General features: G+C 37.6%; 1 protein-coding gene across 6 annotated transcripts in view; it reads right to left on the bottom strand.

Moving 5' to 3' along the window:
- NPNT (nephronectin) overlaps window positions 1–24636 on the bottom strand; it is a 74603-nt gene that overhangs the window by 38282 nt on the left and 11685 nt on the right. For 3 of the 6 annotated variants that reach the window (XM_057502504.1, XM_057502503.1, XM_036907116.2), the window contains exons 3-5: window positions 21648–21698; window positions 7845–7937; window positions 3536–3628 (exon numbers count right to left, since the gene is read on the bottom strand). In XM_057502504.1, the coding sequence (XP_057358487.1) occupies window positions 3536–3628; window positions 7845–7937; window positions 21648–21698 (237 nt within the window). The remainder of the gene's footprint in view (window positions 1–3535; window positions 3629–7844; window positions 7938–21647; window positions 21699–24636) is intronic. The other 3 variants (XM_036907119.2, XM_036907120.2, XM_036907121.2) reach the window with 3 other exon arrangements.

Raw genomic sequence — 24636 nt, 5'->3', positions numbered from 1 at the left:
TTATGTACTTTTGGTTTATGGGTTTAAATACCAATAGGAAATGAATTAATAGACTTCACATTATAAAAATTTTCCAGCCCAAGCTTAACACTGCCTCAAGTGAATATAAAATTCATAAGAGCAAATAAATACTAAGATAGTAATGCCAAAATATAGACTTCATTAAAAAGAAATATACCCACATGTTTATTTTGTCTAGAACTACCAGCATAAGCAACTGATTCGTATAATTTAATTACTAATCCATATCATCAAATCAGAAATATATCTAGTTGCAAGGTGTTTTTAATTGAATCCAAATAAATTTAGATCCATCTTCCTCATTTATTAGAAATCTACATATTTTACTTAACTAAACCATCAAGTTACCTTGTTTTATAAAACCACCAAATAATTATTGCATCTAAATTTTTTTTTTCATATTTTACTGGTTTTCCAACTTGGTCTTTTTTCTAACCTTAACACAACTGTAAGCAGATCCTTAAATAGGTGAAGCCTGGGAGGTTTAAATAAATAAACCAGATACCTTCTTCATCTCCTATACTTTTTTCACTTTTCCACTTTATTGTCTTCTGCCCAGTTGAGGGCATTCAAAATAGCAACAGATTTTAAAATACTTCAAAAAAAAAATGTCCTCAGAGAATCTGCTTTTTTGATTATAGTATCAACAAAAATTTGATTTCTCTCTCTGTTAAAATGAAGTACAACTGTAAAATTAGGGAGGAAAGACAGAAAGAGATTCACTCCACTCATATTCTTCTACCTTGTATTTCAGTACCTATTAAAATTAGTCATGGAATCTTTTCTCATGTTCTAAGAGAAGTTAATTATCCTTCCTAATACGTCCCTGAAATTCCCACCTGGCTTTGGAATCCCTGATTGATGTTACAGTAAATAGTATTTAAATCTGAGTACATTTTTAGAGAAAGGCTTTATGTTTTTCTGCACTCGCAAAAATAAGACCAGAACAACAAACTCATTGAGCAAGACTGAATTCTGTATCTCAAAGGAAGGATATTAATGGATGTAAAATGTGTTAATTAAGAAACCTTAGGTTTATTTTTAAAGAGCCATAGAAACTTCTGTGGGCTCCTGGTGGGAACTGGCCAGATGTTTATAGCTCCAGGCAGCTCATGTACAGATGGAAATTTCTTCCAACACCCTCTCCATGGACTAAAGCTGAAGCCCAGTTGAGGCGGCTCCAGTCTTAGTCAATAAAGGACCCTCTGAGATTGCTCTGAGAGTCTCCAGGATCCAGGCTGGGGCTGTTGGTGGTCTTCAATTCAAATTTTTCCTTTCCTTCCCATGGAAAAAGCACTTTGAGGTTATGAATAGTGAAATTGAAAGGAAATGAAAAACCAGTTGAGATTAAAAAAAAAAAAGGGCTTCTGGGATTCACTCCGTGGAATAGTATGGAAAAGAAACCAGCGTGCAGCATCGTGGTGGGTGAATGCAGAGACATTTGTTGGGGCTATTCTTAAACTGACACATAAGTATCCAAATATGATGAAAGCAATTAGAGGAAGCTTTACTCTTAACAGCTGGCAATGGAGCGGATACTGCCTGACAGCTGGCGGCTGTGACTGCCCCCGCGACTGCCATCCCTGCTCGTCTGCCACCGGCATGTGTCCTAAAAACTTCACGGTGACCCTTCCAAACCAGCACCGCAGAAGTTATGAAATAGGATTCCACAATAATCCACAATTATCAATATTTACGAAATATCTGACTCTTGCTAAAACAGGGAGCTTCAAAAGACTAAAAACATCTGGTGTCCTAGTGATGAACTTTTTTCTCAATTTACTTTAGGATTTCTAGTCTATGATTATTACACCTTATTTTCTTATTGACCTAGTGCCTTATAAAATTGAATTAATTCATGCTACTTCCAAAATCTCTTGGACTAAAGGCCTAGTAACACTTGTGTTACTATCAAATTAAGCCAGAAATTCAAAAATGACATTTCCAATTTATAGTAAATGCTCCTATAATAATAATAAATGGAACAATATAAAGAACATGAAAACTCTCCTTGATTGCACTCTCTCAAATCAGTCTTCAAAGTTGATGAAAGAATCTGGGAAAGAAAACTTTAGTATTTTCAATTTACTTTAATCTTACTCTTTCTCTAGAAGTTTATGATATACTATGAATTATAAGGAAAACTTATATTTAAAAAATTAATGAATTCTATCATATACAAAAATCAAAACCACTTAAATTTCACAATTAAAACACTTACATTTCAAACACTTTAATCATTAGGTATACAACTTTTAAAGAGCATCTACTACAGGTCAGGAGTACACCTGAGCAGGTTGGTGGACTCAGGAGCTTGGGAAGGGGGAGGAGGGAGAGAGAAAGGAGCTGGTCCAGAACAAAAATGCAAGCTGCATAGCATAGGATTACACTTCAGGGAAAAAAAGAATCAGAAATTTTATTAGCATGCAGACACTGAAAAGTAGCTTGAAAAATCTAGAATCGAATCATTGAATAAGACAGCCCAGTGGATTTTTAAGTAAAATAATCTTTCACTCATTTAATACATTTGGACATTTTTTTCTTTTGATGCTTAAACTGAGCAATGCCCCAGAAGTCTAACCTTTTACATTCAATTTGACTAAGGTGGAGGTTGTAAACATACAGATGTTGGTATGTCAACTGCCACAAGTTTTATTCTTTAAATTATCAATGACTCTGAAAGTAATCCCATTGCTCCAATTCTTTCTGCAGAAGATACACAAATGCATTAAGTTCTCTATCAACAGAGAAACAGTAATTAAAAATTTAAATTATTTTAACTCAGTCATTCTAAGTTCCTAAATCTAAGAGTGATGGATAAAGTCTTTTAGAAGAACTGTAAAATCATGCTGCCTCTTAATTTCTCTACAAAACTTTCCAGCATGTTGAAGACATTAATATTTTTGGTGTTCCTATTCTCACACTAGCCCTGTAGGCAAATAGGGCAGAAATAACTCTCCTCCTATTACTAGCTGGCATGCTAATTCCCAGACACATTAAATGACTTGCTCATAACCATACAGCTATGTAACAGCTGTCCTGGAACCAGAGCCTAGGCTTTCTGCTTCTACATGGTGTACACCGAAAGAAGGAAGCTAGTGTATGGTTTGATTTCCAGGTAACCTAAAACTCTAGACCCAAATATGATGGTGAGGAAGAGGACTTCATCACTTCTGAAATCGACTTAGCAATGGCCATCAAAAGCCATTCTCAGTTGCTCTGGAATTCCTAAATTTACCTACATAGGAAAACAAAAGTTATTTTACCATCTGATTTTTAGAAAACATTTTGAAACCCAGAAAAGAAAAAGAAAAGCAATGATACTTGGTGCAGTGAAAGGACAGTGGAGGCACTAGGTTCTTCAGAGCACAGAGAATGAGCACCAGGGGACAGTTCCTGCTGCTGCTTCACATGCTCAGGATGCTGAAGGCTGGGCACTCTGGGGGCTAGTCTGTGCAAGAAGTGACATAACTGCAGGAAGCCGTGCAGACCACCTGACATAATGCACGCTCACCCCTTGAAGGTAAACTTGTGGCTTGATGATCCAGGGGTTGGAAAAGAGGCTGCTCACTGCCTTGGTCAAGAGGAGTTGGGTAGAAGTGTTCGTCTTCACACCAGGGAGAAGGTAATAAGAGTTAACTTCGAACTGTCATTTTTAGCCCTAAAAATCTTTATAAGTATATATTAAACAATTACATAAAGGTGGTGGAGTGCAAAAAAAAATGGTCTACTTTAAAAATTTCACTTCCAGTTCTTCTCGTTTTTTTATTTTAATTTCTATTTTCCTTAAAATGCATCACTGAAAGCTTGCTTCCTAAGAATACATATTTGTGGTAAGTTAACAATTCATCATTCTCATACCAATATTTTTTAAAATCCGCAAAAAGAAAGATGGTCATTTTTAAAAGCATGGTCTTAGACATCAACAAAGAAAACTCAAAAAACAGATTATACAAAAACTGATTACAATCAACCTGCTCTATTCAGTGACATGGAGGTCTTCAATGACCAACTGAAGACTTTTTCCTGTATTATTTTGTTGTGTGATAATTTACAATACTCCAAAATTATGCACAACTTTATGATTCACGTAAAAAGTTTAAATAAATACTATGATAGATCATCATTCTTTTAATTCAAATTTAAGAACTTATGTTACATTTAGGTCAGATTTCATTAGAATATACATAAGAAGCTTCCTGCTAATGATATTAACTGTTGCCATTATTAGCTTATCAAAATATTACAAGATGGGTAAGACTCAAAAGTAGAGTTAAAGAGGCAACCACATCGTGTTTCAAGACTATCATAGTATTAACAGCCAGTTAAATTTCCAAATTAAATGAACATAGGTTTCTGGGATTAAACCTACACATCTTTCAAAAAAGAAGGCTATAAGAAACTACCTTAATATTAAAAGCACTTAGACTGCTGTACTAAGGAAAACAATAAACTTTCATATTTAACTGGTCCATCAAAGTTTACCATCTGGTTCCGTATACAGACACTGATTTTTTTTCTTGGGATGAGGAATTTAGTGTATGAAACAGTAGCCATGTCAAAATATTAGTAATTTAAATTTATAACTTGTTTCTTCTGAAATTATTACAGAGAACACTGTGAATTCAAAGCACATGGCATTCATTTTCAAAAATATACAATAATGTGACATATTAAATGCTAAAAATCATTACCTAGTGGGAAAATTATAAAAAAGATTATTATTTGTAATAGTATTCTTTGTTGACTGAGGGAGAAGAGGATTTGTATGGGTATAGAAACTCAAGGAGGGGAAAAATATGCATGAATAAAATTACCAGAAAAGGTAAGGTAGAAAAAAACAAATCTTGTCAGAGCTTGGGTTAGGTACACATCTTTTGTGAACCACGGGCCTTCTGGGGTATGCTCATGATCAATCCAAGCCTATGATTAGCTGTAGAAAATCCAGTAAATGACTCAGAGAAATGAGCAAGCCACCACCAGCAGATTCACACTCATCTCATAACAAGGTTGTTGAATTAAGCCAGTCCCCAAGCGGGCTTGCCCTACTATGCTGGCTGGTCCTCAGGCCGTGCTAAAAGCACTTGCTAAGCGCTTGTCATGTACACAAGCTGTTCCCTCTGCCAAGCATGTCTCTAAGGGGTTATGTCTCATAATACACAACTCACAACAAAATTTTTAGCAACTACTTACCTTATACCAAAACCTACTTTTAATCGAAAGTTGATTACCAGTTCTGTGAAATTATTTCAAACATATCTTTTCTTGACATTTCTCTCCCCAAGAAAAAAGAAACCAGTTTGATTTCCCATGCTTCTAAGGCATCTTTTCCACTTTATTAAAATGTATGATCGAGAAAGAAATAGTCTGAATTAATTTGCTGTGCAGCAGACAGACAATTTTCCCTAATAACACGTCTGGGGGTCTCCCGACAGCTCTCCCTGCCCCAGCTCCCTCCACAGCAGCCTCTCTCACCCTGACGAGGGCCCCCAGTCCTTGGAGTCAGAGATTGTCTAAGGTCCTGTACTGGAAAACTCCATGAACTCTTCTACGTTCCTATGGCATTCAGGTCTGAGAACCATTATATGAAACAATTTATCATTTAATGAATATTTAATGTGCACTGATGTGCATGTCACTGTAATACAGCTTTCAGTAACCCAGAAATCAGAGACACACACAAAGGATTCCTGCCTTCAGAAGCATCGATCTTTCCATCAGGAATGTGCCACAACTGCTTTCTTGGTAAGGAAAGCAAAGAAAGAGATGATTAAAACACAAAGTTTACTGTAAGCTGCAGTTTTATATTCAAGATGGACTTGAAATTACATTTTAGTGGCAGCCCTATTCTTGCAGGTATAAAATCCTATTTTGCTGCTAATGAAATCCTCTTTTCCTGAAGGAATATAGTTTTGGAAGGCAAAATTTCAGCTCCATACATTTCAATTTTTCTTTAGAGAAACAAGTGCATATTAAAAGAAAAAACTTGTGATAAACTGGTTTTCTGAAACTAAGGGACACTCAGAGATGAAGCCCTGTTTCAATGATAGTTTCAGTGTCTTTGAAGCACATTAAAGTTGATGCACAAATAAATTTAAGTGCATTTCTCTACAACCTCAATGTGACTTCTTACAATAACCTTCTTTGTAGAAATTCCTGGCATCAGGACAACAAAGTTTTATGGTGCTGACATATTAATGAAACCTCTGATGGTTTATGTTCACTACTTGAAGAAAAAAAGAGAGAGATCCCAAGACTCAGGTGGACACTGACAACCCAATAATCAAAGCCAGGCACACTGCCACCTGCAAACTTAGGGGGGAAGGAGAAGCAGACGGATTTTTAAAAGAGTAAATTGAGATAATAAGAACCCTACTTACTTCAAATGTACTATCCAGGTATGGTTAGTAAATTTCAAGTTAAAACTGTTGTATTACAAGATATACTATAAAAATTCAGTTATCAATCAAATAGCAGATAAGATAGAACATGTTTTAGAATAACAGCTTGTCCTACTATAGGACATGCCCCACTTCACTAGCATGGATTTCATCTGATCAGGGACAATTGTGTATTATTTTCAAACATCAGTGTTCTGGATTATTGTGAAAAGTCTGTGAATCATGAGTTTACATGACACACCTCAAGGAGTATCAGATATTGAAGAACAGGAGTGTTTCAACAGAATCTTTTCTGCATCTGATGAGGGAGCTTAAGTAAGTACATATGAGACAGTCAGAATCCATGGAATTGTTTCATTTGACATTCAGAATGATAGCGGGTGTTACTTTAACTTAAGAACTAAGCAAAAAATTAACTCTTTTATCCTCCTAACTTTCTAGTGAAACCTAACCCTAACTTTCCTTTATTTGTGTTTTTTTTACTCCTAATGGTGGAAACTTTTTGGTTGAAATTAATTTGAAAAACAAGCCTTATCAGACTTGCTAGCATGAGTCAGAGGATAATATTTCCAATGATACTTTTTTCATCCAAAACCAAACTGGTAGAGTCAGAGATTGTCTAAGGTGCTAAGGTGTCTAAGGAATTATATAGACAATAGCTCTAGGTTGACATACTAGGTCTTTACCAACTAATTCTGTGAACTCGGACAAGACGCTTAATATTCCTCATATCTTTTCAAATGAAAAATGAAATAATAATGTTATTATTTATAACTAATTATCCCAGTAACACTCTACCTCCTGATGTTGTAGTGGTGAAAATAGATAGTACTAGATAGTATGTAAGTACCTGGGCACTGGGAGTGCTAAGTAAATGTTTGCTTTTCTAAGCAACTGATGCCAATTTAAAATAACTAGCCAAGTGAGTCAAAATCTTTATTTCTCAGAGGAACCCTGCAAACTGAGATCAGTTGGAGGGAATGTAATATAAAAAAATCCAAAGGCTCCATGTTTGAAGGGACCTCAAAATCTCAACTCAAACTTCCTACCTGACTGGGATTATAAAGGGCTTTCATCTAACTGGGGTCCAAGGAGACTAACAACTTGCCAACGCTTCCCAACTGGTTAGTTGAAGAACCAGCAGTAGCAGAAAGTAAGGCTTCTACATTACTGATGCTGTGATTCTTTTCTTCAAAATACATTTAAATTTCTATCAGTGAATAAGAAAATGAAATTCTTTTACTTGTTCTCTGATGAAACAAATCTTAGAAGATTTACCATTATTATCTTGTTATCTTTTAGCAAAATGGTAGCTCATGTATTTTGGAACAATAGCCATGGAAACGTGGTTTGGAACAAGAACTTGAAATGTTTATATTAGGCAGGAATAGAGGGGGGCCCTGGTTGTCCATCTGGGCCTACCTTGACTGCAGGTCTTCCCAGCATATCCAGGATGACACTTGCACTTGTTGGGGCCGATACATTCACCATGTTTGCACTGTGGCTGGCACACAGCTGTGAAAAGAGCATGCGTCATTTCTAGGTCAGCAGCATATTAACTGTATAGTGTCTATGTCAAGCATTAGTTCGATAATAAAAGAAAATAACTATGAACTTACAACAGAGTAGCAGAAATATACAGTATCAGTGTGTTGTGGAGTGGTCAGCCCTGTCTAGATTACACACTCTCTCATACTCACTTGTATGTGCTATGTGTGTGTATCACATGGGGCTGCAAAACTGGCTAAACTTGAGTACAATATTCTAGTCAAAAAAAGGAGGAAAATATCTAAAATTATGAGTAAACACAACTGATGTGTGTCAATAGTCACAACTTTACAATAACCTGCAATCATAATTTCATATTCATTCTCTCAAATACATTTCAAAAAGTAGCTCTTATTCCAGAGATGTCTGTATAAACTCCAGATAAATTTCCAATAAACATTAGAATTATTGTTTTATTGGAAATGGTATTTCTAATATGAAACAGTTCAGAATGAACTAAAAGCTAAAACTCAGTATGTTTGGAACTTCAGCTTAAGACCACTTCCATCATCTTGAGCTTTCTTAGCCCTAAGGTGCAGCACAGGTGCTCATCAATCTGTACTGGCCTTCCTATGGGCTGTCACGGCAAGGAGAAAGTTCTATTTTACATTTACTATCTTCCATCAACTGAGTTAATTTTGTCTTCTCTCAAAAATCCAAAATGCTGTAAATCAACACTTAAAGCTTTTTACCGTCTTCCATTCCCACCTAGACAGTGGTTAGAATTTATTCTATTTGTAACAGAGACTCTCAACTGGGGATATTTTGGCATAAATGGAAATAGTTTGGGTTGCCACACTGGGAAGAAGTGCTATTGGCATCTAGCAGGTTGAATACAGGGAAGGTGCAGAACTTTCTACAATGCTCAGAGAGCTCCCAACCAAAACAAATTACCCACCCCAGAATGGGATGGAGCCAGATTGAGAGACCTTGCTCTGTACCAAGTATGTGCACAGTGCTATGCCAAATGCTACAACAGAAGAAAAATCATTGCATAGCGTGATCACTGGTCCAAAAAAGCTCACAATCAAGATGAAGAGACAAAGCAATCACATGTTTTCAATTCAAGACAACATTTACTTATGAGCAAAATGGGTGGCACATATGAAATTTGTGAAGATATCCTCACACAAGCATAGCCATATAGATTTGTACGGAAAGCCTCACAGAAGAGACTTGAGTTGGATCTTGAAACTTGGGTAGACAGAGAAGGGAGAAGATGATGTGAAGTAGAATTATACAGCAAAATGGACCATCATTTACTTAGGGGACACTGAGGCAGCTTGTCAAGCTAAAGAAATAGGTAAATGCTAGTGGAAGAACATAAAGTAGACAATCACAGGTCAGTGGCATCTGGTGATGATGCTCTGTACATTTCAGACCTATATGTACTTTATGTATAGGAAACAGGAAGTTGCTGGAAACTTATCATCATCAGAATCACCTGATAAAAAGCAAAATTCTGGGAATTTTGCCTGGTGGTGATACACAGGGTGGACTAGAAAGTGTCCCGCTGCCACAAGGAGGGCGTCACTGTGTCTGCGCCAGGAGGAGACAGGCTGCAGTGGCCGCTGAGTGAAGAGCAGCACGTCCCGAGGACCAGGGGGAACAGGGCCAACAACGGCTCTAAACTCTGAATGCCTGCCACCTGCTCCTTCCCATACTAGCCCAGGCTCCCTTTCTTCTCTGGGATCTGCTCCCAGTCTCTTTTGACAATTCTTAAACATTGTTTCCTTCAAAACTCTAACGTGCCTGTGAAACTGACATGCACGTCATTTTTGGTGTTTCTACCTTTCCTCACTGGCATCTCACTAACCCCTCCCTCGCCTGGCACTGGACAGGGCTTATTCGCCAATTTTACTGGCAGGCCTTTCCTGCCTTTTGTCCCCCCAGCTGGACCCTGTACCAGTACTAATCCTTAGGGAGTGCTGCTCAGCAGGTATTGAAAAAGCTTGCGGAAAGAAAAGATGAGCAGACTCTAGAGTGTAAATAGAAGAGAAAGAGACTTGGAAAATTCTTAAAATCTAACTTTAACCATGGCATGAAATTCAAAGGGCAGCAATTCTGTTTAGATCTGTTAGAAGACACAATCTAGGAGGGCCTCCGACAGTATTCTTTAGTCAATTGTACACCTAGCAGATGGTTTATATGCACTTTCGAAAACAAGTCCAGAAATCAATCGTTTGTATGTAATTTCTAGGCCGCATAACCAAGAAATGCAACTTAAATCATTTTGTTTTAAAGAAAAAGGTTTCCATGAACCATAATGTTTATATGTGAACACAAGCCCAGGGCACAAGAGCTTGCATCCCCAAATCAAAAGCACCACCTAAGGTACCAACCTTTCAAAGCAACTGGAATTGGAAAATACCTCCCCAAACAGGACAAAGTGCCACTTAGTAATGCGGAGAAGAGGACACCTATGGGGCAAGTACACGGGAGGCACCCAGGCCCTCCCGCCTTTAGAGCCCCTGACCAGCTTGATGGCTGCCCGTGCACAGTGTTCACAGGCACTGTGGAGGAAGAAGCGCTTATTGTCCCTCCCTCTCTCATTGTTCTCAGGGGAGAGCCCTAATCCCGGGCACGTCAAATGCACACATTCTGAGAGACTAGTACTATTCAAGTTTCTTACACGTTTAAGGGCATCAGCGTTTTCAAACTAACTGCGGTTTGCACTTCTACCCAGCAGGCTGCTCCCTGAAGTCACCAACAGCCGTGTGTCAGTCACCAGCTAGGGACGGGAGGGTGACCTGGTGCTGCGAGAGCCGACTCTATTCCCTCACCAAAACAAAACCTTTTGAGAAATGTTGTACCAAAGAGTTTCTCTCTCCCATTATCCTCCTGGCATTAGGTCTGTAATGAACCCAGTAAACAAACATTGAACATGTGTTACATACAGCGTGCTGCACTAGGTGAGTGGGGTGAGGGGTGAGAAGTCACTGAGGATATGAAAAATTAGCTGTGAAAACAAAATATATTGGCCGAAAAGTAACAAGAACTATGACAGAGAGGAGATGAAAAAAGGAAGGTGAGAGGGGCAGATAATAACAATGCCTGCAGGCCCTGGAAAGGTCCCTGAGGAAATGTGCTCTGAGCAACGAGGTAGACCGAAGAGGCTCAGACTATTGGTGGGGTTGGGAGCCGAGGCCTTTCAGGATGTGAGCGAAGCCTGGGGAAGGATAACGGAGGGGGTTCCCAGAGTGCCAAGTGTTCTGGGGGGCCACCGTGTCCGGTGCTTAGAACAGCAGATGAGACCTACAGAGTGGCTAGGGCAAATCACAAAGGCTTTGCTGGCAGGAACTGCTGGGTGCCTACCGACATCTATTTTTCCCTTCTCCTTTAAAACAGAATAGGTTTTGTGTTTGTTTGTTTAGGGAGTGGGGACTTGTTAGCAAAGGAAAACTACATTCCCTGTGTTCCCTGACAGATGTGGGTAGCCAAGTGACTAAATTCTGGCCAACTGAATGTGAACAAATGTTACTGGATGGGGCCTGACCTGTATGCCTTCCTCTGCTCTTCCCTGGAATATAGAAGTCAGGCCACATACAGGGGCCACTTTATGACCATGAGGTAAACCTGAGAATGGAAGAGAGCAGAGCAAGAAGTCATAATATTAACCCTAAATTGCCTTCCTACCAGTTTAGGGCACTGGTTTTATGTCACTGTTACTTGAAGCCAAATACAATTCTTAACTATCCTTGAGCACAAAGCTATGGAATCGGACTTAATCTGTGTTTATTATCAAGCCAGCAAATGTTTTCCTTGGATGCACACTTAGGATAGAAATACTATGGGTAGATCCTAGTAAAGAAATGCAATCTGTCAAATTTATTTTATTCCTATTACACCATATGGTTTTAGAAATACCTAAAGAGCTTCATTTCTGAATCTAAAGATTAGATTGAAAACTACATATCCTTCTTGAAACTAGAGAAAAATTATTCCAGCTTCTGTTAAACTGGTCTACTTTTTGAAAACCTACTCCAGGAGCCAGAACACCAACTTTTATAACCGCTGTGGATAAGCAGGTCAGGGAAAAAATGATAATAAATGGTCCATTTTTTAGTATGTCTTCTAAAATCATAAAAAATAGTTGGTACATGATTTGGAGGAAATAACATGCCCATTGGTGCTAAAGGTTAATCAGAAAAGGCAGCACTGTTTCTCTGACCTTGCCATGGATTAGACAAGTCTGGGCTGTATCTGATAGTCCACCGTCGTCTGGTCTCACATACAGTTTAGCAGCTCAGTAAACAAGTCAGATCATAGATAGCTGATGGATGACAATTTTTTTTCCCCCAAAATCCAACACCAGGATTAAGCCCAAGTGGGAAAATCACACTCAGACTTAACATTCCTGCAGCATAATCTCTAACATGCTCTTAAAATAACCTCTAAGTCATTATTTACACTAGAAAAACAAGTGTCAACTGGCAAAACAAACATAGCTCTCTCATGCCTTATGTCCAAATCTCTTGTTTGACTGCAATCTAAAATTTTACTCTTACGAACTTATCCTAACTGGTGTAACTGGGGTTCTGAGTTTCTGACACAAATATAAGTAACGAGTTATTGAATATGTTAGGGGAAATTAAACTCTGTATCAATTCTGTTTATCTCATGTAAACTACTCACACTGAGAGTCTGGTGTCAACATTTGAGCAAATAAGGATACATCCAAGCAGTTGGTGGCTCTGAAGAGCGGCTAGGGAAAGGCCAGCTCAATCTCAGATTTTGTTGGGAACATGAGAAGGATTTTCTTAATGTATATAAGATTGTCTTCAGAGTCCTAAGGATCATTTGTAATTTTAGCAAACTATACCATGTTCCTATTCAGACATGGCACCACTAACAGCAGAACAAAGAACCTTGTCCTCCAGGATATGTAATTTTGAGACAAAGGTGACAAAGAAGTATGCAAGGGTAGGGCAGAAGAATAAATGAGTGCAGAACTGGGGGATCTCGGTGAGCTCTCATTATATCTAACAAGCCTCTGAGAACTCAGACATGACAAACTCATTTGAGGGGAACAGGAATGTATGATGAGGACTGTCTTCTTCAAGAGCGATTGGCCATGGGAGACAACTGGCTGAAAGAGACACGCGACTCACTGCTGTGTTAATGGCCATGGAAGCAATGGAGGCAGGCTTGTCCAGAGAACCACTGGAAAGGGCCTGGAGCTATCCCCTAGCATAGGTAAAACAAAATCCAGAGGGAAGAATCCTACAGATTCCAAGATCTTCAGCCTTCCCAATAGTCTGTGATGTAGTGTCAATTATCCTATTTTTAAATAGAAATTCCTGGTGTAGTTAAAAACTGGTATGAAAGTGCCTCTTATTGTATTCTCTGTAAAATACTATCTGTTAAATTCTTTTAGCAATACAAAACTCAAAACCATTTTCTAGGACTAATTAAATTGATCCTGCCTTATATAGCAGGGAGAAAAAGACATTACTCTCATTTGACCAGTAGACAAGGGAGACCACAGAAATTTAAGTGACTTGCCCAGTTTCAGTAAAAACTTCTTATCCCAGTTCCATGCCATTCCATTAGTTCTAATGCTCAGAAAAGGCCAGAAAGCCTAGCATTTTGAATGGACATGGAAGGAATGAGAGTGAGATTATAGTAAAAACACTAGGCGGGACATGATAGGAGGGGTAGAGAATGTCAGTGATGATTAATGGCATAAAGGTATTTACATTACATTTGCAGGAAGAAAAAGTTGAAGAACACAATCATTATAGACTTAAGAAAATTTTAAAAACACTGCCAGAATATTTCACATTAAATAATCTCTTTATTCATTGTTTGTTTTGTATAAATCCCAGATTCTGAATCATTTTTGAATAGAGATTATCTCTTCTGAAATGTTGCTACATCTATATTTTCCTCTCATACTTTATCTAACAGTACTTTTATTAAGAACTTAAATGAATAGTAAACTATCTATTCAAGTATTAAGTCAATCAGTCGACCGATAATTAAGACCGTAATGTTAAAATAAATAAGGGATTCTGGTCTATATAATGTCTTCCAGGAGCTGTCTGACAACCATTTTATTTTGGTCCTTGGGAACATCCAAGTTAGACATATTCCCCAAGTACCCATTTCATCTCTCACCATTTCACTTGTAATTCCTGAAGCAGACTAGAGAGAGTAAGTGCCTGCATCAGTATCTGTGTACCTCAAGCCAACTTTTATTTATCATAATTAAGTGCTGCTCTTTTCCTCTTAAAAAAAAATCATCTTTTGAAGAGTGCTGTCATTTTCAGGTTACTTGGGATTAAAATTTTTCTATTTCCATTGTGATGTAAGAGTAGAATTTAGATCAATACCACATGAGACTTTAAGAACACCTAAGAAACCGTTATCATTTATTTGAAGTAGGTTTTTTGTGTTTGTTTTTCAGTGGGCTAACAGTAGCAATGAGCATCCCTAGCGCCCAGATCTTCATCTCTAAATACCATTCCACCATAAAAGGAATCAGAGCTGGGCCTGGGAGGCTGAAATATTTTGCTGCAACAAAAAGTAAGGATGTATTCAAAGAATGATGGAAATGCAAAAAGAACACAGGAGCCAGCTTGAAGGTGTTCCCAGACCACATTTGGGATAATTTGAGGACCAAGAAGAATAAGGATAGTAGCTGATAACTGAATAATAGAAGAATCCATGGGTCCAAAGTGATTCTAATAAACGGACAGAGCTTCTTTTTATAGAATACCAACAAACAGGACCAAGGGATGACAGAATTTGAAAAACACAATTTTACAACCACCATTGAAATAATTAATCTGAGCAAAAATTACCCATAGGTGTTAAAATTTTCACTGGTTGGAAGTATGTTAGGGAACATGATATTCAAACAGTTTCAAGGTATCACCCCACAATTACTCACTGATTATAAAAAGAAAGTGCCTTTCTGTAGAAAAATCTGGTGGACTGAACCTTAACCAACTGATCAGACAGCATCCCCCATAATGGAACAAAGTGCCATTGTGTGCAATGGGAATATCATAATATAATAGCCTATGTAATATTCTTGAAAAAAAAAAGGTTTAGCTAATAGTAATATTATTAAAATCTAATGATGAGAAAACCACAAATTTAGGTTGTGGAACATTCTACCAAACAGTTGATCCAGAGTCTGAAAAAATGTCACTGTCAGAAAGTATTAAAAAAAAAGAAAAAGGTTGTAGAACTGTTCTAAGTTAAAGGAGACCAAAAAAAGGCCAGACAGCTAAATGCAGCATGTGATCCTTGACCAGGTCTGGAATAAAAAGAAAAAAATCCATAGAAATAATTATTGGGATAATTGAGGAGATCTAAATATAGACTGTTTATTACATAATATTATTTTATCTATGTTAAATTTCTTAAATGTGATAATAATATTGTGGTTTATAGGTAAATGTCCATGATCTTAGGAGATGCATGCTGAAGTATTTGGGTACAAAGTGCCATTATGTCTGCAAGTTACTTTCAGAGGGCTCAGCAAGAGAGAGAGAGAGAGAGGGCAAGAGAATGTATAATATGTTAACAGTTATAGATGAAGAGTATAGAGGTGTTCATTGTTCCTATAATTTCAACCCACCTGTGGATTTAAAATTTTTCTACTATAAAAATGGGAAATATTGATAAACTTAAGTAGGGTAATATGCATATGCTATTATTACTTGTGAACCATTGTTACTTTCAGTGCTCTAGAGAAGAGCACAAATGCTGGAGTTAAGACTGCCAGGGTCCCATCTCTGTCCCTTAGGAAATGTGGGACCTATCCAGATCACGTAGCTTCTCCCTGATCTAAAATGGAGATCATAGGTTGAACCAGAGGAAGCTGGGAGCATTACCATTTTTTACTTAAAAATAGTAAACCCACCTGGTGCATAAAGAACTTGCTCAGAGCTGTTGGAAGAGTTAAATGAGAAAGTAAAAAAAATCACTTAGAACAGTAGCTATCTCATAGTAGGAGCTCAATAAATGCTAGCTATCAAGAGGATAGTAAGGATGACAAAGAAAAACTCCAGAGTCTAAGATATTGTATTAAGAAATGAGGATATGAAAATCAGTAAGATATCAAGTCCTCATCCTCAAGTAGGTAAAGTGCCAATAAGGAGAGACAGAAGTAAACAAAAATGTCTTAATTATGGATGTATGTAAAGAGTACACAAAAGGAAGTGATCAATTACACAGGTTTATGAAACTCAGCAAAGGTTTCAGAAAGGAAGTGGTGCCCAAAATCTTCTTTCAAGAAAGGAAATTTACAAGACACCAGATTATATAAATAAATAATTCATTAGAATATAATGAAACACATTAATGTATTTCTTTTATGTGAAAATTAACATAATTGTTTGAGTTGAGGAGACAATGCCCTAATTTTGAGCAGGCTTACTGAGCAATCATCTCAAAAGGCCAGAAAATTTTAATGTAGCCATTATCATTTCTTTCAGCAACCAGAATCCCTATGTTTAAAAGGATCACTGATGTATTATGAAATAAGCTACATATTATTCTAAAAATAGAATCAATTCTATATACATAGACTCACAGACTGTGAGGCAATTGTCACCTTTTTTTAAAGAAAAACATTAATTGATTAATTCTTCTAAATTTATCTGATGAAGAACCTCAAGTAGAAATTCAGAAACAACCTAAACGTCATCAACAAGGGATTGGTTAAACAAATGATGGCCCAATGGTCTTCCCACCTCCAGTACTATGGACTTCAAATCCAGACCCAGTCTGCTATGAAAGGGACCTTGCCACCACACCATTCTCTTCCTCACACTCAGTCACTGACTCATTATATTTACTTGGCTCATCATAGTAATTCATTCAACACTGCATTTCATGACTTGACTCCTGCCTATCTCACCAGCCTCATTTCCAATCACATCTACAAATATACCAACTAATTGCAGTCACCAGGAAGTTCTGTCTCTCTAATACCTCGATGCTTTCATTGAGGATGTTATTCTTCCTCTTGCCTACTCAAATAACATCTAGACAGGCTTCAATACCCAGTTTAAACATTCCATCTCTAAGATTTGCTTTAGACCCTCATTCTGAGTTTGAAGCCCTCCTCAGTGCTTTCCTAAGTCCCTGTGCACAGCTCTATCATAAATTATTTGTATGTGTTTATGTTCATATATACACACATCATGCTACACCATAGTTATACAGTTCTTTTTCTTATCTAACTCCCCCATTAGACTTTGAGCTCTTTACACAGTACCTGCTCTGAAATAGTGTACAGTCTTGTGACACAGACAGATGTGACAGGTGTACAAGATGTTAAAAGAATATAGAAGAAAGAATTTCTGTGCAGAGAGGTGGGAGTAGGAAAAATGTCAGGAAAGGCTTGCAAGAGGCAATGTGAGCTGAATTTTAAAGGATGAGTAGCGATTCACCAGGTGGGTGGGTGAAGGGCCTTTTATTCAAAATGAGCAGCAAAAGCAAAGCCAGAAAGTGTGAGGCAGCAGAGGGTCTGGGCAGGAACAGCAGTCCGGTGTGACACGGCCGCACAGCGAGGAAACAGTGCCTCAAAGATGAGGCAGTTGTCAGCCTGAACAGCCTTGTATTAAAAAAATCAGGTTTCTGTCCATAACTGCAAACAATCAATGGATTGTAAGCACTGGATGACCCAACCAGATTACATTTTATGCATTTTCAAGCATGTAAATTGATTTCTTCTTGGAACTGTAATCACGAGTTAAGATCTGTGGTATGTAATAAGGTCCTAAGATAGGCAGACAAATGAAATACATTCATTTTCCCAGTAAACTGTCTTTCCTAAAAACCAATCTGCTTATTAAGATTGCATCATGTTCATCTTTTTTTATCCCTTTCATACCGAAGTGCCTGATGCTTACACCTTCCAAAGTCTACAGAACTAGACTAGGCACTGAGGAAGCTACTGCACCGGATATAAAGATGTATAAGACTCAGTCCCCCAGCTTTCGGGAACTAACGGTCTCTCAGAATCTCAGAACAGATGATATAGATCCACAAATAACAAGAATATAGGGCAGCATGAGAGGCTCCATGCAAGTGCTACAACTAAATTCAGAGGAAGAAGAGGGGCCGTCGTCTAACGTCCACAGGCAGAGAGGAGAAGGTAGCATTCGAGCCAGGACTTGAAGCAGGGCTGGTTTTCAGTATGTTCAGGTAAGAAAGGATGCAAATTTCAAAAGTAAATGTGGCCACTTGTTCCTAGCACTGATTCACTTGTAGCTGCATATTTGCTTAGAATTAGAAGTGATAGTGATGTAAAGCAGAAAAGAGCAATCAAAAGGGGAAAAATAATAACATGTTTGTAGACTTTTTCTCCAGTCCTGATATACACAAATGTTGAATTATTCGTTTCTTTCAACTGGAGGCCAAAATAGTAAACTGGAAAGAATTGTTGGCAAGAAGGTAAAGCTCTTAGATCATATTTCAGCCAACCTGTAACAGCATTTTCCTCTCCTACAGACTTCCAATTCTGTTGAAAGTTGTTCCTTTATAGAGGTGCTTGTGATGCTTATCGATGCTGCCTGAAGGGGATGGAAGGGAATGGAGGTCTGAGTAGGGCAGCGGTAGACAGATGATCAAATCGCAGCCTGTGTCCTGCTCAAACCTTGCCCCCGGGCTCCAGACGCCAGAACCCAACCACACAGAACGTGTCTCCACTTGAAGGTCGCACAGGGCCTGCACACACGTCACATCCAACACACAAGTCGTCACGTGCCTTTCCGCCATCTTCTCTGGCTCACCGAGTAACACACCAGAAACGGGTGTCGTCCTTGAGCCCATCGTCCTCCTTTCTTACAACCATCGTCACCATCACCAGCTACCACTTTACTGAAACCCCAAGCCAGTGATTGAGCTAAGTGCTGTGTAAGCATTTTCTCATTTATCCTCATAAAAACCCTGTGAAGTAGGGCTTTTCTCTCCATTTTACCAAAAAAGAAGCTACTGCTCAGAAAGGTAGATAAATTTCTCAAAAACACAGTTCACAGAGGCAGGCAGCTGCCGTACAAGCAGTAGCAGCCTGCGAGGCGTGCTCCCCGCTGTCCTAACGTGGCACACCTCACTTTAATATCCTTCAAACCCTATCCCCTCTATTCCTACCACAACTGCCTAAAACAAGACCTGGTTTCTCTAATAGCCTCTAGTCCTAAACCTCAAATAGCTGTTCTCTAAATTGCCAATGAGGAAAACATTCAGAAATTGGCCCCAGAACCTCAGTGCCTACAGGTCCCAGGCATTCGCCCTGAAGAAGTGGGCCCCATGGTAAACTGGAGAACATGCTTTTTTCCAAATGGGGCAGCTGCTAAGCAACATCTTCACAACAACACAGAACCACTGCTTTTTTAACAAAGCTTGATACTCATGTTTGTTGTGAGACACTGGCAACTATTTCAGAAAATGTTAAAATGCCCTGTGAGTGAAACTAGATTCACCTGTACGCTAGATTTGACCCATTAGCACCAGCCTGTAACTCCTGAAATATAAATTTGGTTATATAATTTTCCTGCTTACAATCATCACAACACTCTCCCCTACAGCTTTGGGATAAAGGCTAATCTACTTAAGATGACATGAAAGGCCTTGCATGCATCAGCCCATTCCTACTTCTCCCACCAAATCTCTCACTGGATATACTTCCAACATATATCCCAGGGCCGGATTACGGTTCTCACACTTCCTGGATTGTGCCCCTCACTCCGCATTTTCAGTCTGGCCAGGGTGCCCTTCCTTGGACATAGCTTAGAATTTAGCTGGGCCACCACTCCATCACTGCCGGGCTGGAATACTACCCTCCTGAGATATACTTTCACAGTGTCCTGTATCAAAACAGACTTCCCATCCAGTATTGTCACCATCGGTGGGCCTTCAACACTGACAGTGAATGACGTGCATGCTGTTCCGTCTTGCAGGTAGTATTTGCAGTGGCTGGCCTAAGATCAGGCAGGGAACAGACTCAACACATCTGCTGAATGAATGAATCCACCAAGAGCCACCAAGTCCATGAGATCTTCCTTGGAAATCCTCTCCAGTAGGAAATGTTCTTCCTCTCAACAACCCCAACTCTTCATCCCCAACTCTTTCCTAATTTAGAATCTTGGAATGAATGAGAGACAACCATCTTACCAAAAGAGCTCCTTGCAAGCAAGTGTCCTTGTTTGATTCATCTTTGTTTCTCTCAGCACCTAACTTAGCTTCTTGACTCTTGTAAGCACTCAAAATGTTTGTTGAATAAATCACAGCAACTCTACATACAATTTTGGATTGTCAAATAAGTGTATGTCAAATACACACACAGAAACTCTAACTGAACTCTACAATTCTAGTTTCTTCTAGTCCTTTTTCCTTTGGGTCAGTAACCAAAGCCATACTCCACTCTTGAGGTCTGCACGTGGATATTCTCAGAGAAGTAGGAAAGGAATGGTTCAGAAGTGCAGACAGCTATCCAATGAAAGTTTTTATTTTAGAAAGGAGTAATTTGAGATATTTTCTACTTCTCTAAAAGATGGGTGTGGTAAACAAAATGTACTTAAAAACATCCTATACCATGGATACTGATGGGCCCTAGGGTGCCCACAGTTGTACATTTGTATTCTATATATTAACCGTGCACTAACAGCAGCAAACATTTACCAAGAACTGGTCTGCACCAGGCATTTCCATCCAGCAACAGCCTGGCAAAGTAGGTATAAAGATCAGAAAATTGTGGCTCATTAAAGTGAAATGTCTAGTACTTCATAGTTGGTAAGTCACAGGAAGAGGTCCTGAACCGAGATCTACTGGTGACAGAACTCAGTATCTACTCTTTCTTTGGTGTTGCCTCCCTAACATTAGCCACAGCTCTGCTAGTTAATCCTGTACCTGTTAGTAATTATAAGAAACATGCACTTTGACATTTTTGTCTCCCTAAACAAAGAAATTCTTTAACTTTTATTTCTAGCACTATCAATTTTGTTCCCAAATGTTTCTACTAAAATCCTCCCTTAAAAACTTTCTATGACATGCAATAGGATCTTTCATCTATCAGTTTAAAGTACATTGTCTTCTTGGCACCAGTTCTATTAAATAGAATTTCACATATTTCACCAAAATTTCCCAATAAAGTATTATAAAAGGTGATTTGTTAAGTGACATTATTCACTTCTGAAGATATTTTTAACAGGAGCCCTTATGTACCAAAACAAAAGCATGTAATCTCATAGGTGTATTATAACACTGCATATATTTTATACAATAAAAATATTTCTTACCTGAATTTTTCCATGGAAAATTAATGAATATGAGATATGGTACAATTCTCCCAGGTTAATGGTAGCCTGGTGTTAGTAATTTCATTTGGTGGGCTTTATTTTATTTGCTTCTTTAAGTATTAAAAATATAAACTGTCCTTTAGGTTAGAATGGAGGTCAATTTATTAGATTCATAAAACAGGAGAAAGGAATTATAAACTGAAAGGGAAAAGTTTAATGTAATAACTAAAATAAAAGTAACTTAGTATGATTATGCATAAACATTACCTCTAAAGAATATAGTTATTTCCACAAAAGGCAACTCAAAAACACAACTAATGGTAAGTTTATTGGTAGCTTTGTGAAGTTACTATTTAGATGTTATGCCTTTCATGACATAGATTAGCCAAAATTATTTCAAGAAATATGTTCTTCTAACCTTTGAGCTGGCACCTTATCTTGGCTATTCTCTGCCTTAAGACGTAGAAAGCTGCAAAACAAATGTCCAAAAAAAGAAATTCCAGATCTTTTCTCTGTAAGAAGGCTGGACTTGGGTATTTATCAACTTGTTACATTCCCGGAGACTTACACATATTCAACTCTCAGTGCTCTTCTGAAACAAAAAAAAAATCTAGGACATGTTTAAAATAGTAATATTTTAGTCACCATTTTGACATTAAAAAACATTTTGTAACAAAAATAGTTCCCAATAATTGAAGTTGTGCTATTCTTTCATAGTCCAAATTCTACATTAAAATATTTCAGACCTTTTGTGACACTGTACCTTCCAATCCAATTTTTCATTTTCAGAATATTAATTTTTGGTTCCAAGAGACAGTATCCTTTTATTTAAATGAGTGTTGGACAAAATATCTGAAAAAAATTAAAACTTTTGGTCAATTAGTAACCAATGCTGGTAGGTTTGGAACTGACACACCTTCACTTACCTGTTCCTTCCACACTGTATGTTCCCCTTCTCCAGCCTTGAGGAAGAAATATTAAGGTTTTTTTCTTTCCTTCTCACAGCATTATCTTCTGCATGGCTGCTTTGGTTGTGGATAGCAACAAGAATTGCCAAGAAAGCTCAGCCATTTCACTTGAAGATACATAAATAACCCAGTTTAATGAAAGTAAATGGAAGAAACCTGAAACGCTGCTAATAATGGTCAGGGTTCGACCGGCCTAGAAATCCTAGAAGTAAGGAAAGAGATGATCTTATAATTTCTCTCTTAGATGAACACTTTCCCTCCTCTTAAAGCATAGAATATTCATTTTAACTTTCAATTTGTGTATTTATTTGTATAATTTAAAATAAAAATGGAGCCATCTTTTGAGTAATATCAGAAGAAAAAAAAATCTAAGTTCAATTTGATTCAATCAAAGTAATAATTTAACTAGCAATCCAGAATGACTGCTCTGTATTTTTAAAAGCACACATTGCACCTAGTTATTAGAGGATTTTTTTTTTCATGTTGGTTAGGTTTATAATAAATTAGTGTTTTATTTTTATTGCTGTTGTTAAACTTTAAAAGAACTCACCATATCTCGATATTGACACATTTCTTAAACTGTATCAGGGTCAATCTAAGCAAAAAAACTGAAAATAAGTCAAAACATAAATTGCAAATTATATTCTGGATCACATATTAAGGAAAATTGTTTAGTCTTTGGTTATTATCAGAAGAGAAAAATATAAAAGGATACCGTTTCTTTAATATTCTTTAATTGCCAATTTTGAGTAATCTAATTTATCAAGAAAAATATATTAAATGATTTTAAATAAAGGTGAAACAATAAAGAATAGCAAACATCATTATTTTCTAAGTAGTCATGTTAGTACCAAGCAGCCAACAGTTCTGTATAGCTTATTTGCATCATATCTTAAAGGGGGGTCACATTCCTCTACTTAACATAAATTAGCCTTGACACACACAGATTTAGTAAATTTTATGGTATCAGTATGTGTATCCATTAAATAAGACTTCTAGCATGAAATTTTAACAATGTTCCATATTTTAAAATTTGTCTTTTAAAACTATACAAAACTGCACTTTAAATCAAAGCAATGTTAAACCTGGAATAGATTAGTTACAGGAAGTTTCTCGGATCTATTCTCTATCAATGTATAAGGACATTTTCAGAGACAACCATCACCACAATTTTTGTGAAAGTTACCAAAAATAAATGCCCTACATGTATTTTTTTGTGGTATAAACTCCACTGTGAGAGCCACTAAAACAGGATTCATTAGCAGCACATAACAGAATAGAAAAATCTGTCCCATTTTCTCCTGGCAATCTGCTTCCTCCATAGCCATTGTAAATAGCCACAGTAGTAAATACATGCATTGTTGTCAGTGAAAGCACTCAGTTACAGTCTATGATCAACTTGCCCGAGAACCACTGCTTCAGATAAGGGGTCTCAGTGACACAAGTGAGGGTTCTCAGTAATATTAGGCATGGTTAAAAATAATAAGCACTCTGATGATTTTATGAAACTGTGACTAATACAAACTACAGAAACTAATAAGGGGATTACTTTTTCTTGCCTGTAAAACACAGGTTTACAGATTTGGAGTCAATCCTGGGCTTTGGACAGTGTAAGAAAATAAGGAATAAAAAACCTAAGGAACTAATAAGTCCACTTGTTATCCAAAGGTATGCCTGTCTTCTGGTGTACAGCTGAATTTACTGTAAAAGATTGTAAAATGCCCAAATGTTAGGCCAAGCATAACCTTTGTAAAGGAAATAATAAAATACTTCAGACTAAGATGACTGATGAATTTACACAACCCAGATAGGAGTCACACAGCCTCTTAAGCAAAGAGCACAACATGAAACATGCACTTCCTTACAGGTGACAAATGTCAGGTACATGCAAGAAAGGGAAAGGTCTTCCCTGACATGGTACTTCTGTCTCTCAAGCCTCATCTTTAGCTAGGAAAAGTAGCTAAGTCTAGAAAGTTCCCCACACCCCAACCTTAAATTTCATGCTGTATTTCTCATTGTCAAACAAGTTGATACTAGCCTGGCAAACTCTATTCATAGACAACTGTCCAACTCTGCAGGTTTATAGGGCCAGCATCCAGGACAAGAGATCCCACAAATAGCATTCTGAGTAAGACTTTGGATGAGTCCAACATTCAATCTACTACTTTACTGGTACTAAAGCTACAGAATTCACCAGACTTCCTTACAAGATCAGAGAAGGTTTAGCAAATCTACAAATTATTTTTTCACAATTTTATATTTTCTTTCCCCAACTTGTTTCAAAAAACATTTCAACTTTAGGATATGAAACCTCACATGGGAATGTCTTAATTCTTGGTCATACATGGACACCAAGATACAATGAATCTTTTAATTCATCAGTCATTTTAAAACTCAATCCAAAGGACAAAGGACGTTGAAAGCACCACTACCTATTCG

Source organism: Manis pentadactyla, chromosome 5 (assembly GCF_030020395.1).
Source record: "Manis pentadactyla isolate mManPen7 chromosome 5, mManPen7.hap1, whole genome shotgun sequence".
Classification (NCBI taxonomy): Eukaryota; Metazoa; Chordata; class Mammalia; order Pholidota; family Manidae; genus Manis; species Manis pentadactyla.
The sequence above is the reverse complement of the archived record's forward strand: the minus strand, read 5'-3'. Positions and strand labels throughout refer to the sequence as shown.